At 38.7% G+C, this 15,320-nt stretch overlaps 1 protein-coding gene across 1 annotated transcript in view; it reads right to left on the bottom strand.

Annotated features, from left to right (window-relative positions):
* LOC141521049 (cytochrome P450 2C23-like) overlaps positions 1-15,076 on the bottom strand; it is a 28,963-nt gene extending 13,887 nt beyond the window's left edge. Inside the window, exons 1-2 of the mRNA XM_074233162.1 lie at positions 14,876-15,076; positions 3,391-3,553 (exon numbers count right to left, since the gene is read on the bottom strand). Of these exons, the coding sequence (XP_074089263.1) occupies positions 3,391-3,553; positions 14,876-15,052 (340 nt within the window). The 5' untranslated portion in view covers positions 15,053-15,076. The remainder of the gene's footprint in view (positions 1-3,390; positions 3,554-14,875) is intronic.
* Positions 15,077-15,320: the final 244 nt, after the last annotated feature.

The following is a 15,320-nucleotide window of genomic DNA, read 5'->3' as shown; positions in this document are numbered from 1 at the left end:
GGAGTGAAAGAACTTCAGCCTCCTGGAGGCAGCTCCAGGGCACTGGGAGCCCCAGCTCACAGCAACAGGGGAGTCTCCCGAGCTACACCCTGGGGAACACCGGGGACAAAGTGGGGCAACAGCGGGGGACCTCTGCCAGAGAGAGCATATGGAGCCTAGCCCTCAGGGCACATAGCAAGCAGAGAGGTCTTTTGGCAGGTAAGACCCAGGAACAGAAGCAGTTGGAGCTGGTAAGCAGGAGCCCCCCTAGGGCATGAGCCCATTGAGCTGAGGGAGGGGAGTGAAGAGAGACTGCAGAGCTCTGTCCTCTGTCCTCTATCCTCTGTCCTCTGACCCTGGAACAGGATTCTGGGGTTCTGAACACATTCAGATCCTAATCACAGACTAGGCCCCCACACAGAACAGCAGCAGCCCCCTCCACCTCAGGCCCGTGGCAGACGGGAGCGCATATGGTTATTCACAGATTAGGAGGGAGGACAGAGCCTCACACACTGAGACCCTTGTGGGAGTACCCCAAAAGCTCAGGAAGCACCCCCAAAATAGGCTTAGGCTGGGAAAATGAGCAAGCAGAGAAAAAAGAGGGACACCATTGAGAAATACATTATCTATGATCCCAAGAAGGATCAATATTCTCAGTCTGAAGATGAGGAAACACAAGCTCCTGCATCTAAAGACTCCAAGAAAAACAAACTGGGATCAGGCTATGACAGAGCTCAAAAAAGACTTTGAAAATCAAATGAGGGAGTTAGAAGAAAAACTGGGAAAAGAAATGAGAGAGATGCAGGAAAAGCATGAAAATGAAGTCAGCAGCTTAGTCAAGGAAATCCAAAAAAATGCTGAAGAAAATAGCATACTAAAAACCAGCTTAGGTCAAATGGATAAAAAACAGTTCAAAAAGTTATTGAGGAGAAGAATGCTTTAAAAAGCAAAATTGGCCAGATGGAAAAAGAGATAAGAAAACTCTCTGAGGAGAACAAATCCTTCAGACAAAGAATAGAATTCAGGGAGATTGATGAATTTACCAGAAATCAGGAATCAATACTTCAAAACCAAAAAAAAAAAAAGAAAAATTAGAAGAAAATGTGAAATATCTCATTAAAAAAAAACAACTGATATGGAAAACAGACTTAGGAAAGATAATTTAAAAATTATTGGAATACCTGAAAGTCATGATCAGGAAAAGAGCCTTGACATCATTTTCAAAGAATTACTACAGGAAAATTGCCCTGATATTCTAGAAGCTGAGGGCAAAATAGAAATGGAGAGAATCCACCGATCCCCCCGAGAAAGAGATCCCAAAAAACCAACCCCTAGGAATATTATAGCCAAGTTCCAGAACTCCCAAGTCAAAGAGAAAATATTACAAGCAGCCAGAAGGACACAGTTCAAATATCGTGGAGCTGCAGTCAGGATCACACAGGACTTAGCAGCAACTACATTGGAAGCTCATAGGGCTTGGAATATAATATACTGGAAGGCAAAAGAACTTAGAATGCAGCCAAGAATGAACTACCCAGCAAGGCTGAATGTCCTTTTCCAGGGAAAAAGATGGACTTTCAATGAACCCAGGGGAGTTTCAAAGGTTACTTTTGGAATGGCCAGAGCTGAACAGAAGGTTTGATCTTCAGATACAGGACTCAGGTGAAGCACAGAGATTGGAGGAGAGGGGGGAAATATGAGGGACTTAATGAGGATGAACTGCATGTATTCCTGCATAGAAAAATGATGACACTGATAATACTTATATGAACCTTCTCAGCTAATAGAGCAGGTAAAGGGAGCTTTTATAGTTGAAGCACAGGAGAAAGCTGAATTCGAAGATAAAATATGGTGTAAAAATGGAGTCAACAGAAAAAACAGGGAAATGTAATGGGAGAAAGAAAAAGGAGAGGGGGAATAGGCCAAGATATTTAACATAATAAGATTTTTCTTTATTACAATGAGCTATTGCAATGATATGGAAGTGGGGGAGGCAAGGGGGAATGAGGGAACCTTTGCTCTCATCAGAGGTGGCTAGGAGAGGAAAAAGCATATATACTCAATGGGGTATAGACATCTGGAGTAAGAAGGAGGGGGAACAGGGAGAAGGGGGGGGATGTGAGTCATGGAGGAGAGGATGGACCATGGGGTGAGAGTGGTCAGCTATAACACATTTTCTTTTTCACTTCTTGCAAAGGGCTGGGATTGGAAGGCCTGCCCAGGACCATAGGGCCAGGTGGATTCTGGGTCTAAGGGGTGATATGGGGCTTCAGGGCCTCTTGGCCCCAGGACCAGGGATCTGTCTGCTGTGCCACTCAGCTACCCTACAGCAGAGTCAGAGTGAAAGGAGAGAGAAAATATAGTACATGGTAGTGGAGAAGTAAGAAAGGAGGGAATTTCAATCAGCAATGGCAACATTGGAAAAATATGGAAGTAACTTTTGTGATGGACTTACCATAAAGAATGTGATCAACCCATGATAGAGTTGTTGGTGTTGGAACAAAGACTGAAGCACATTTATTATTATTATTATTATTTGGGGGAGGGTGCACGGCAAATGGGGCTGGGTGGCCTGCCTGGGGCTACATAGCAGGGTGATCTTTGGGTGTCTGAGGCCAGATTTCGACCCAGGTGCTCCTTGCTCAAGGGCCAATGCTCTGTCCGCCACTCAGCCACCCATACTATTATTAATATTTTATTTTATTTTGGGTCTTTTTTTTCTTCTTTTTAGTTTTGTCAGGGCAGTGGGGATCGGGTGGCTTGCATGTCACACGGATGGGTGATTGTTGGGTCTATGGGGCTGGATGTGGGTTCGGCTGCTCGTGGCTCCAGGGCTGGTGCTTTGTCCATTGCGCCACCTGGCCATACCTACTATTTTTTTATTTTAATTTTTTCTCTCCCCTTTACTTTATCGCTCAAGCAAGTCTATATTCATGGGGGGAGGGGTATTTTGTTTTCTCTTTAATAAGAATATTTCATTAATGTAAAAATACCATTTGTACAAAATGACAATAAAAAAATAAAATTTAAAAAATAAAAAAAAATGTCTTCACTGAGGATGAACATGGCCTCAACTAACTGCCTTATATATTTGTACATTTGAGGCAATAATAATCAAAACCCAAAGGGAAAATTTATAGAGTTAGATAAAGCAATATGTTTTATATATAGGGACAAATGATCAAAAATTGCAAGAGGAATCATGAGGAATTAGGGAGCAAAAGCAATTGTGTATCAAATTTGAAAGTAAGTCATTAGAAGTGATAATGATAAAAAAGACAGAAGAGGAAGTGGAAGAAGAGAAAAAAGAAGAATAAAGAAACAGAAGAAAAAGAAGAGGAAGAAGAAGCAGAAGAGGAAGAGGAAGAGGAAGAAGCTGTCTCTAGATAAAATTTAACAGATGAAACTTACCTTGTCCTTTGAAGGGCACATTAAGTATTGCTAGTGGTTTTCTGTGTCCAAACTCATCTCCCTGGTCAATCAGAGCTTCTGTTATTGTTTCATATCCATGCAAGAAAATGACTTTCTGTCGTCCTATATGTATAGTGTACACAGGCCCATACTTTTCAGCCAACTGAAGAGAAATCCAAAAATAGTATTCTGGTCATAATTAAGCTCCTAAAGAATATTCACAAAATATTTTTATTAAAACTCATTACTACTACCTCTTTTAAGAACACACTCCTAGGGGGGGAGTGGTGCGGAGACAAGATGGCAGCATGAAGGCTGCATTTCCCAGGAGCTCTTTCCCCCCAAAACTCCAAAAGTTGTTAAATTATGACTCTAGCCAAAATTTAGAGGGGCAGAAACCATAGAAAAACTGAGTGATACATTTTTCCAGTCCAAGATAAATTAGAAGTTCTGCAAGAAAGATGTGTTTCACCAGAACCAGGAGTTGGAAAAAGCCCTGGTCACAGCACAACCCCAGAACAGCTTGAAGGGGTGGGGAGAGAATGCTGCTACACCAGAATGAGTATGGACTGAGGGAGCACCGGCCACAGAATCTGCAGCGAGAAGCTGGAGAAAGCAGCCTGCATCTCCAGAGCAAAGCCCACCCACAGTAAGGGGGTCAGGGGAAACTGCATAAATTTCTCTGCTCTCCCTCAGGGTAGGACTCTGCTGTTTGCCCAAACTCAGATCCAGTTTGCTTTCCATACTAAGAAAGCCAAGCAGGACCCCTTCCTACAGCTCTAGGACAGAGAGAAGTGCTGTGGTCATCTACATATCAAAGCACAGGCAAGAGAGCATAAGACCTTGGAGGAATAAAGTTCCCAGTCACCCCCCCCTCCAAAAAATACCCCCAAAGCCTTGGAAGTGCTGTAATAAATCTTGGACTGAGGAAATTTGTAAACAACAGAAAAATAAGAATCTGACCATAGAGAATTACTTTAGTCCCATGGCAGATAAAAACACATACTGAGATCATGACAAAATTGAAGCTTCCATATTCCAAACCTCCAAGAGAAATAGAAAATGTGATGAGACTATGGATGAGCTCAAAAAAGACTTTGAAAAGCAATTAAGGGAAGTGGAGGAAAAATTGGGAGGAGAAATGAGAGCACCGATGCAGAAAAATCACAAAAACCTAATCTATATCTTAGTGAAAGAAGTACAAAAAATACTGAAGAAAATAACATGTTAAAGACCATTTTAGGCCTAATGGAAAAAAGCAAAACAAAAGACAAATGAGGAGAAGAATGCCTTAACAATCAGAATTGGCTAGCTGGAAATGGAGAGAAAAAAGTTCCCTGAAGAAAATAACTCCTTCAACTGAAGAATGGAACTAAAGGACACTGATGATTTTGCAAGAAATCAGGAAGATATATAAAACTCTTCCAATAAAGCCAGAAATTGGAAGAAAATGTGAAATATCTCATTGGGAAAAGACAACCAACCTTGAAAACAGATCCAGAAGAAACAATTTTAAAATTGTTGGGCTACCTGAAAGCCATAACCAGGAAAAGAGCCTAGACTTCATTTTTCAAGAAATAATGCTGCAAAATTTCCCTGAGATCCTAGAAGCAGAGGGTAAAATAGAAATTGAGGGAATTCATCAGTCACCTCCTAAAAGAGATCCCAAAGGAAAACCTTCCAGGAATATTATAGCCAAATTTCCAAAATCCTAAATCAAAGAGAAAATTCTAAAAGCTGCCAGAAACAAACAATTCAACTACTGAGGCTCCATAGTCAATATTACACAGGATATGGCAGCATCTACATTAAGGGCTCATGGGGATTGGAATATGATATTCCAGAAGGCTAAAGACCTTAGTTTACAACCAAGAATCAATCAACTACCAAGCAAAACTTACCATCCTCTTTCAGGGGAAAAGATGGACTTTCAACAAAACAGAGGACTTTTACACTTTCTTATTAAAACAACTGGAACTGAACAGAACATTTGAGCTCCAAGTACAGGACTCTGGTGAATTGAGGGGGTAGATGAGAAGGACTAACTATGAGGAAGTTAATGATATTTAACTGTTTGTATTCCTGCATGGGAAGAAGATACTGAAAACTCATATGAACTTTCTCATTTATAAGAGCTGTTAGAAGGAGCATATATAGACAGGACATAGGAAGGAGCAGAATATAATGGTATAATATAGAATAATATGCAATGGGTGATAAAGGAAAATACTGGGAAGAAGGGAAAGGAGATGAAGAAGCTAAGAAATTTCACTTAAGATTGAAGAAAAACCTTTATCAATGGAGTGGAAAGGGGGAAGGCAAGGGGGAATGAATGAGCCTTCATTCTCATCAGAAATGGCTCAGAGAGGAAATAACATACTCACTTAATAGGGTATAGACATCTATCTTACCCCAGAGAAAAATGAGAAGAAAGGGATGGGATAAGCGGGAATGAGGGAGAGAAGGGGGGAATAGGTGTTAGAAGATAGGGAAGATTGTGGGAGAGGTTACTCAGATACAACTTTTGTGCAGCACCAGGAAAAAAGAACACACTCCTTTCTCAACATGGGGTGGCAGCCAACTGATGAGCAGAAATCAGCCTGGACATTATTTTCAGACTATACTACAATATGAACTACTGTCATTACTTGGGGTGAAGTTTAAAGAACCTGGCTCAAGATTGCCAACTTCTCTTTCCTAACTTACCACTCACTCCTTCTTTCCTCTTGTTTACTTCACTATACAAATTCATAGAGAAATCTATTTCACAGGAGATGGTATATGGTAGGGAGGAAAAGGATTTATTGATTTTAAAATAAGTTGGGTGTTTCCATCAAGGAGAGCAGGAGTCTGTCCTAAGAATCTAATTGGGTCAGAAGATTAAGGTTACAAGATTCCCTACATATAGGGAACTGTTGTTCCTGAATGCTAGCTATGAAGATAGCTTTCTTCTTTTTTGGGGTGCATATTATGTTCTTTTTCATCATAAAAGTTTTTTTCCCAATTACATATAGAGATAGTTTTCAACATTCATTTTTTCTTTTTTTCACTTAATCTTCTTATTTTTTTCAAGTTCATATGAGGATAATTTTCAACATTCATTTTTGTAAAATTTTCAGTTCCAAATGTTTTCCCCTCACATCCTTCCCTACCCTAATGGACTGAAACAAGGTGGGATCCTTGCTCCCATTCTTTTTAACCATGATGTTTTCAACCATATTATCAAATGTCTTCACTGAAGATGAACATGACCTCAAAGTCGGCTACTACACTGACCATAAATTGTACAATGTAAAAAGTCTACAAGCCAAGACCAAAGATGAGGGAGTGTTGGCACTTGATCTTCTGTTTGCAGATGGTTGTGCACTCAATGCAGCCTCTGAAGCTGAGATGCAACAAAGTTTGGATGGATTCTCTGCTGCTTGTGCTAACTTAGGCTTAACATTTAACACCAAGAAAACCCAGGTGCTCCATCAAGCAGCACTACACCATCCATACATGAGACCATCAATTACAGCAATTGGAGAAGTTTTGAATACTGTGGACAAGTTCACTTACCTTGGCAGTGTCCTTTCCAGGTTGGCGCACATTGATAATTAGGTTGACACATGCATTGGCAGAGATAGCTCAGTGCTTGGGAGGTTCCAAAAGAAGGTGTGGGAGAGAAGATGTATTAGACTGACTACCAAACTGAAGCTCCAAATGGAATCATTCTTTTGACCACATTGTTGTATGACTGTGAAACTTGGACAGTCTTCCAGAGTCATGATAGGAACTGAATCACTTCCATTTAAATTATCTTTGGAAAATTCTGAAGATCATTTGACCAGACATGATAACAGACACTGAGGTACTTTCTCAAGCTAAGCTGCCAAACATTTGAACATTTCTACAGAGAGTAAATTATTATGGATGGACATTTTTGTTTAAAGGTCAAATGTGCTTGCCTAAAAGACTTTTTTTTGAAATGGACAATACATAAAGGACAAGGGCTCACAGGGTAATTGGAAGAAATGATACAAGGACACCCTGAAGATCTCATTGAAGAACTTTAGAATCGATTGTCAGCATGAGAGACACTGGCACAGGACCACCAAGCATGGCGTGCCCTCATCAGAGAGGGTGTTGTGCTCTATGCGCAGGACAGAATGGAAGGAACTCAAAGGAAATGTGCACCCCAGGTGTTCGAATGGACTATTTGTGGCCAACCTATAGTAAAGTATTCTGAGCTTGTATTGGTCTGTTCAGTCACAGATGGAAACACAGTAATTCCTTTCTAACAGAGAGATGTTACTTTGGTCTTCTTTGATATCAAAGACAAGAACCAATCAACTAATCTCTTTGTTTCAGATATGTTTCTTATAGCCAAGATATTGAAGGATTCTGATTTTTAATTCACTATGCTATCTGCTTCATTTTATGGGAGAGTTCATCCCATTTGCATTCATAGTTATGATTACAAACTCTATATTTTCCTCCATCTTATTTTTTCCAATTTATACTTCTATCTCTCTCCTTTCACTCTATCCCTACTCACCATTGTTTTGCTTCTGACCACCACCTTCTGCAATTTGTCCTCCCTTCTAAAATTACCCCTTCTTTCCCTATTCTCCTCTTATTTCTGCCTTCTCCTTTCCTTCTTACTCTAAGTCCCTATTTCCTTCTCTTTCCCTTTCCTCCCCTCTTCTTCTCTATAGGGTAAGATTAATTTGTAAACCCAGCTGAGCCTGATGGTTATTCCCTCTTTGAGCCAACTCTAATGAGAGTAAGATTGAAACAATATTCACCTCATACTTTCTTTTATTCATCTGTATTAGGTTCTTTGCACCTCTTCCTGTGACCTAATTTATGCTATTCTACATCCTCTTTTCTTCTCCCAGGACAGTCTTCTCTCTTCTCTTAATTTTCTTCCCCAAGCTCTTTTTGAATCATGACTTTCAGGTACTCCAATAATTCTTCTTCTTAAATCTTTTATTTATTTATTTTTCCAATTTCATGCATAGGCACTTTATAACCATTATTTTTGTAAGGTTTTCAGTTTCACATTTTTCCCTCCCACCTTCTCATGACAGAAAGCAATCTAATATAGGTTATACATGCATAACATGTTAAAGATATATATATATATATATATATATATAATATATATATATATATTAATCATGTAGTGAAAGAAGAATCAAAAAGGAAAGGAAAAAAACCATGAAAAGAGAAAAAACCATAATACAAAAAGCAAATTTTAAATATTGAAAATGGTGAACTTTTGTCTGTATTCAGGGTAGTCCAATAATTCTTAAATTATCTTATCTGGATCTATTCTTCCGGTCATTTGTTTCACCAATAAGGTGTTTTACATTCTTTTATGTTTCCTTCTTTTGGTTTTCTTTGACTGTTTCTTGAAGTCTCATAGACGTAAGGGGCAGCTAGGTGGCACAGTGAATAGAGCACTGGCCCTGGAATCAGGAGGACCAGGCTCCGACACTTAACAATTGCCTAACTGTGTACCCTTGAGCAAGTCACTTAATCCCATTACTTTAAAAAAATTAAAAAAAATTTTTAAAAGTCTCATAGACATAGAAACACTCGCTTTCACTTTCCCATTTCTAATTTTTAAGGAATTATTTTCTTCTGTTAGCTTTGGTACCTTCTTTTCCATTTTGTCATTTCTACTTTTAATGTACTTTTATTTTCTTCAATGGATTTTTAAAAATTTAGTGAATTTGATTTTTTTAAGAAATTGTTTTCTTTAGCCAATTTTTGTACTTCCTTTTCCAAGCTGTTGAAGGAACTTTTTGCACTTGAAATCAATTCATTCACCCCTTTGGGGCCTCACAAGTCAGTATTTACCACTGTCCTCTATCGAGTTAATGTTTTGATCTTCCTTGTCACCATAATGGCTTTCTAATGTCAGGGCTCTTTTCTGTTTCTTACTAATTTTTTAAAAACTATTTTCTGTTTTTTAAAGTTGAACCCTGCTCATGGGCACATGGGTCACTTTCCCAAGCTTCTTGTGGTGGGGCCAGTGTACTTTCCCTGGTGGGGCCTCAGTTGCTTATGGTTTGCTCCCTGCATTGGGGTGACCTGCCTAGTTGAACTTGGTTTTCCCAGTTTTCTTGGACTCTTAATCTGCTTTCTGCATTGGGCCTTGGGGACCCTCACAGCTGGTCTGCTCTGCCACTAATCTGCTGAGCCAGGACTTTGGTGCTGATCTGCACTGTGGCTAAGAGCTTCCCTGTGTGCCAGACTTTGCTTCCCTTTTACACAAGTGAGACAGACATTTCCTGAAATCCTGAAGTTGGAAAATTGTTTCACTTTTTCTTTTTTTTGTGTTCTGTCACTCCAAAATATGTGAAGAAGCTTGATTTAACATTGTTTGTGGCGTAAATTAGGAAAAACTCAAGCAACATCCTGGTCTTACTGCTGTCTTGACTTCACCTTCTCAGCACTCATTTTTGTAAAATTTTTTTCTTCCCTCCTTCCAAAATCTTATGTAGGTTATATATGCATAATAATTTAAAACAACTTCTATATTAGTCATATTGTGAAAGAAGAATCAGAATAAAACAAAAAAACATGAGAAAGAAAAATAAAAAATGAATTTAAAAAAGTGAAAACAGTATACTTTTATTCTGCATTCAGACATCATAATTCTTTCTCTGCATGTGGATGACATTTTCCATCATAAATCTTTTATTTTTTTTTGTTTTTTTGTTTTTGCAAGGCAAACGGGGTTAAGTGGCTTGCCCAAGGCCACACAACTAGGTAATTATTAAGTGTCTGAGTCCGGATTTGAACCTAGGTACTCCTGACTCCAGGGCTGGTGCTTTATCCACTACGCCACCTAGCTGCCCCCATAAATCTTTTAGACTTGTCTTTAATTATTGTTTTGCTGAGAAGAGCTAAATTATCACAGTTGATCAACAGAAGCCTTTCTTTTAGAAAGATTTTATTTATTTTGAGTTTTGCAATTTTTTTCCCCTATTCTTGCTTACCTCACCCATCCTCCACAGAACGCATTCTGTTAGTCTTTACATTGTTTCCATGGTATACACTGATCTAAGTTGAATCATATCCTTAAGGAAGAAACATAAAGTATAAGATGTAGCAAATTTATGTAATAAGATAACAGCTTTTCTTTTTTTTCTAAATTGAAGGTAACAGTCTTTGGTCTTTGTTCAAACTCCACAATTTTCTCTGGATACAGATGGTATTCTCCATCACAATAGCCCAAAATTGTCTCTGATTATTTCACTGATGGAATGAGCAAGTCCATCAAGGTTGATCATCACCCCCTTGTTGCTGTTAGGGTGTACAAAGTTTTTCTGGTTCTGCTCATCTCGCTCAGCATCAGTTCATGCAAATCCTTAGATGCTTCCCTGAATTCCCATCCCTCCGTGTTTCTATAGAACAATAGTGTTCCATGACATACATATGCCACAGTTTGTTAAGCCATTCCCCGATTGAAGGACATTTACTTAATTTCCAATTCTTTGCCACCACAAATAGTGTTGCCATGAATATTTTTGCACAAGTGATGTTTTTAAGGGGAAGCCTTTCTTGTTGTCATAAAGTTCACTCTAAGATTTGCTTCATTATCACTTGGGTACCCTGATGAGAAGTAAGTATTTATGGAAGGCCCTAGAGATGAAGTTAATTGGTACCACATGTCTTGAATAATATAGACTCTAATAGGAAATAAATAAAAGTTTTTTGAATAGATTAGAGTCAAGAATAAAAGATAGGACACTATAGATGCCTAATAAAACTGAATCTCCCCTATACTGTTTTTGGCAAGAAAAGAATCATGGTCATGCACAGGGAGAAATCATGTTCACCTGGCATGATCAAGGGTAGGTCTTTAAGATGGAGGTGAGGAAGGTAAGGGAAAGGTTATGTCAGGGAAATTTTAAGATTGAGTATAGAGAACTTTTATATTGGAGAACAGGGAAAGAGTAGAAAGAAGGCACAGGTATTAGAGACATTTTGAAGGGTATTCATCTTGACAGAGCCAAAACTAAAAACTTAAAATACACTATTTCTGGCTCTAAAGAGTGAATCAAAGTGGTAGTTTCATTGGAGGGGCCCTAAATGTGAGCTTGGACTGGATGTCATTGTTACCTAACATTTCTTGGCCTCATTTGACTCCTATGTTATCCAAGGAGGATGAGCACCATTTTCTACAAGATGCTTCCCAAATCTAATATTCTGAGCCTGAATCTATTATGTAAAAATGAACAGCAAGTATGGGTACCATTCTATGTCTCTTAAGTTTTCTCATACATGCTAACATTTGGAGATGCAAGAGTGATGGTAATTAAAGCAATTTTGGTGGAATTGTGAACTGATCCAACCATTCTGGAGAGCAGTTTGGAACTATAACCAAGAGCAATAAAACTGCATACCCTTTCACCCAGCAATACCAGTACTAGGTCTATATCCCAAAGAAATCATAAAAAAAGGGAAAAAGACCTACACGTACATAATTTTTTTAGGCTTTTGCAAGCAATGGGGTTAAGTAGCTTGCCCAAGGCCACACAGCTAGGTCATTATTAAGTGTCCGAGGCCAGATTTGAACTCAGGTACTCCTGACTCCAGGGCCGGTGCTCTGTCCCCTGCATGACCTAGCCACCCCCTCGTACAAAATTATTTATAGCAGCTCCAAGAATTGTAAATCGAAGGGATATCCAACAATTGGATAATGACTGAACAAGTTTTGGTATATTAATATGATGGAGTACTATTATTCTGAAAGAAATCATGATTTGCTGAACTTCAGAAAAGCCTAGAAAGACTTGCTTAAATGAATGCTGAGCTGAGCAAATATGTTGGATGTAGCTGCTGTCATCAGTTCAGTAATCAAGGACTATCCTGAGAGACCATTATGGAAAATGCCATCCTTATCTAGAGAAAAAATATGGAGTATGAATGCAGAGCAAAGTGAACTATGTTGGGGCAGCTAGGTGCCACAGTGGATAGAGCACCGGCCCTGGAGTCAGGAGTACCTGAGCTCAAATCTGGCCTCGGACACTTAATAATGACCTAGCTGTGTGGCCTTGGGCAAGGCCCTTAACCCCATTGCCTTGGAAAAGAAGAAAAAAAAGCACACTATGTTCACTTTTAAAAATTCTTATAAGTTGTTTCTTTCTTCTCCTGTCTTTTTTCCCCTTTGGTTTTCATTCTTTCTCAATATGATTAAATGGGAAATAGAGTAAACATGATTATACTTCTACATCCTATATCAGATTTTTCACTGCTATGGGGAAGGAGGAAGGAAAAGAGAGTGGTTGAAAAATGGAACTCAAAAACTTGTAAAAGGAAGGCTGCTGAAAACTATCTTTGCATGTAATTGGAAAAAAAATTTAAAAAGTTAATTAAAAAAGAATAGAGTGAAGAGAAGAACTTATCTTCTGTAGTCCTTCACAGTTTTCATCCTCTTAATGATTAGACTTTGGAAAACAAAATCTTATATTAAGAAACTGATTTCTTCCTGCCTCCCACAAAATTATGCAATGGGATTCAAGCTCTATTCCTGTAAGGTCTAGAGAGGAGCTAATTGACTTCTCATTTTTTTTTTTTTTAGCCCAGTCCACTCATTTTTGATCTAACTATATTTTGGGTGCCTTTTGCTTTGATGTTGTTTTCAGTTCTTCCTTTTTAAGAAACCAAATTCACTCAACATGTTGAACATGACTAACAATACATGTTTCAAGCCCATTACATCACACTAGTCCAAGGATAAGAATGAGGTACATTTTTTCATGTCTTCTCAGGGTCCAGATTACTCCTTATCATTTCATGTCACTGGATTTCACTTTAGTGACCTTTTAATTTAATTATTTGAGTTGTTCATTTTATTTTTCAAGTTCTGTTCCTTCATTCTGTATCAGTTCCTACAGATCACCCTACATTTCTCTCAATTCTTTGTGCTTGTCATTTCCCATGGGACAAAGAAAATCTTCCAATTTTACAATCTGCTCAGCCATTACCCAACTGATGGCCACTGGCTTTGCTTACTGTTTTTTTCTACCATGAAAAGGAATGCTACAATTAATACTTTGGCACATGTAAGACCTTCCTTTTAGACTTTGACCTCTTCGGGGTACATTTCCAGCAGCAACGTTTCTGAATCAAAGGTTATGAACAGTGCGTACTGATTAATTTGAGAAGAGTAGTTCTACAGAAATGCTGCGAAAACATTAAGAAACCCCCCTTTTTAATGTTACTTGGTTTGATATTTTTTCTTTTTTTGAAAAAGAGGGGGAAGATTAGGAAAATGCTCACATGGCACTCAATTAACAAGTATCCCTGAAGTTCCTCTATGTGACTCCAACTGTGTGAGAGGCCAAGGATCCAAGACAAAAAGTGAAACAGTATCTCCCTTCCAGGACTGCCGTTCTGATTGGTTTTGGTTTTTGTGGAGCAATGGGGTTAAGTGACTTCTCCAGGGTCATCTAGATAATAAGTATCAAGTGTTTGATACTGGATTTGAACTTAGATCCTCTTAACTCCAGAGCCAGTGCTCCATCCACTGCACCATCTTGCTGCCTCCATATACTGTTTTGAGCATAAATTTATTCTTTAGAGGGTAAAATGAGGTAATATTTTGAGTTTAATTATATATAATAATTCAATACTCTCCCTCCTCCCCCAGAAACTTCTGGGAATTCTGATTCTGTAGAATCCTGATAGTAGAAATAATTATATTTTACCCTGATAATCTTGTTACTTCATTTATTTTGGCCCTGATTTCCTCATCCATAAAAAGAGATTAGACTGGATGTCCATTGTAACTCTAAATGTTTGATCAACTAATTGAAATAGTTCTTTTATTCTGTCCAAGTTTGCCACAAAGCTGTGTTTCGGCCTCCCTGTTGTTCCCTATCCATGACATTCCATCTTTGTTTAGGCTGTTCCTGGAGGGTGCACTTTCGTCACCCCTGCCTCTTGCAACCTTTATCTTTCTCTAAGGTTCAGCTGAAACAATCTTTTAAGGGAAGTCATTGTAGGACAGTAGAAAAAGCACTGATTTTGAATGTTCCAGTTGCTGTCTTTGTAACCTTGGCCAATTCATAGCTTTTGGGACTTATTTTTATATTTATAAATTGAGACCATTAGACCCCTGATCTTTTAGATCCCTTCTGGCTAAGTATTTGGGCCAGTGATAAGGAACTTTTTCTTCACTTTCCTAACAGATAGAGTTCATTCTCCATTCCAAATGATTTTGTCTTTACTTCATATTCAACTTGTAGTTGGTTTTCTTTGTTGATTTTCTTTAGTAGAATGTAAGGTCTCTCTACTTTTTAATCTTTGTACTCCCAGAATTATCCAGATTAGCATCTTGTTATATAGAGGATACTGGAAATTAAATTGAATTGAAATAATTGAATTTGAGACCATTAATATGATTTCTAAACATCATGGGAGTTAACCAAGGTTGGAATATGATGGATACTGCCAATCGAATCATAGGATAGAGCCCCCTTACCTGGTCTACAAATGTGAGGATATTCTTGGACTTCAACTGCAGTATATTCCCCAAGATGGGCAGAGGAGTTGGGCCAGGAGGAAGCCTTGTTCTGTATCCTTTGCTCCATACTAACTGGAAAAACAAGAAAAAGACAAGAGCCACAAGGGCAAGAGTGGTGAAGCCCCACAGAGCCATGGAGGATTTAATGAATCACCAGGTCATGTACCCAAAAGTGGCAATGACTATAGTAAATAAGGGGTGGAACTGACCAGCCAATGGCAACCCTGGGAATCTAAGAGCAAGTGGAATTTGGGCTTTTACTTTGATTGCATCATCTGTAGGCAAAGAACAAATTAAATTTACTTCTGCAAGTTTCTTTCTTACTGCTGTGATTAATCCCTATTGAATGAGGATAATTAGCCTCAGAGTGTGTCTGTGTCTATACAATCTTTTCCAGTCATAT

The sequence above is a fragment of the Macrotis lagotis genome, chromosome 4 (genome assembly GCF_037893015.1).
Source record: "Macrotis lagotis isolate mMagLag1 chromosome 4, bilby.v1.9.chrom.fasta, whole genome shotgun sequence".
NCBI lineage: Eukaryota > Metazoa > Chordata > Mammalia > Peramelemorphia > Peramelidae > Macrotis > Macrotis lagotis.
This window is presented reverse-complemented; position numbering and strand designations above follow the sequence as displayed.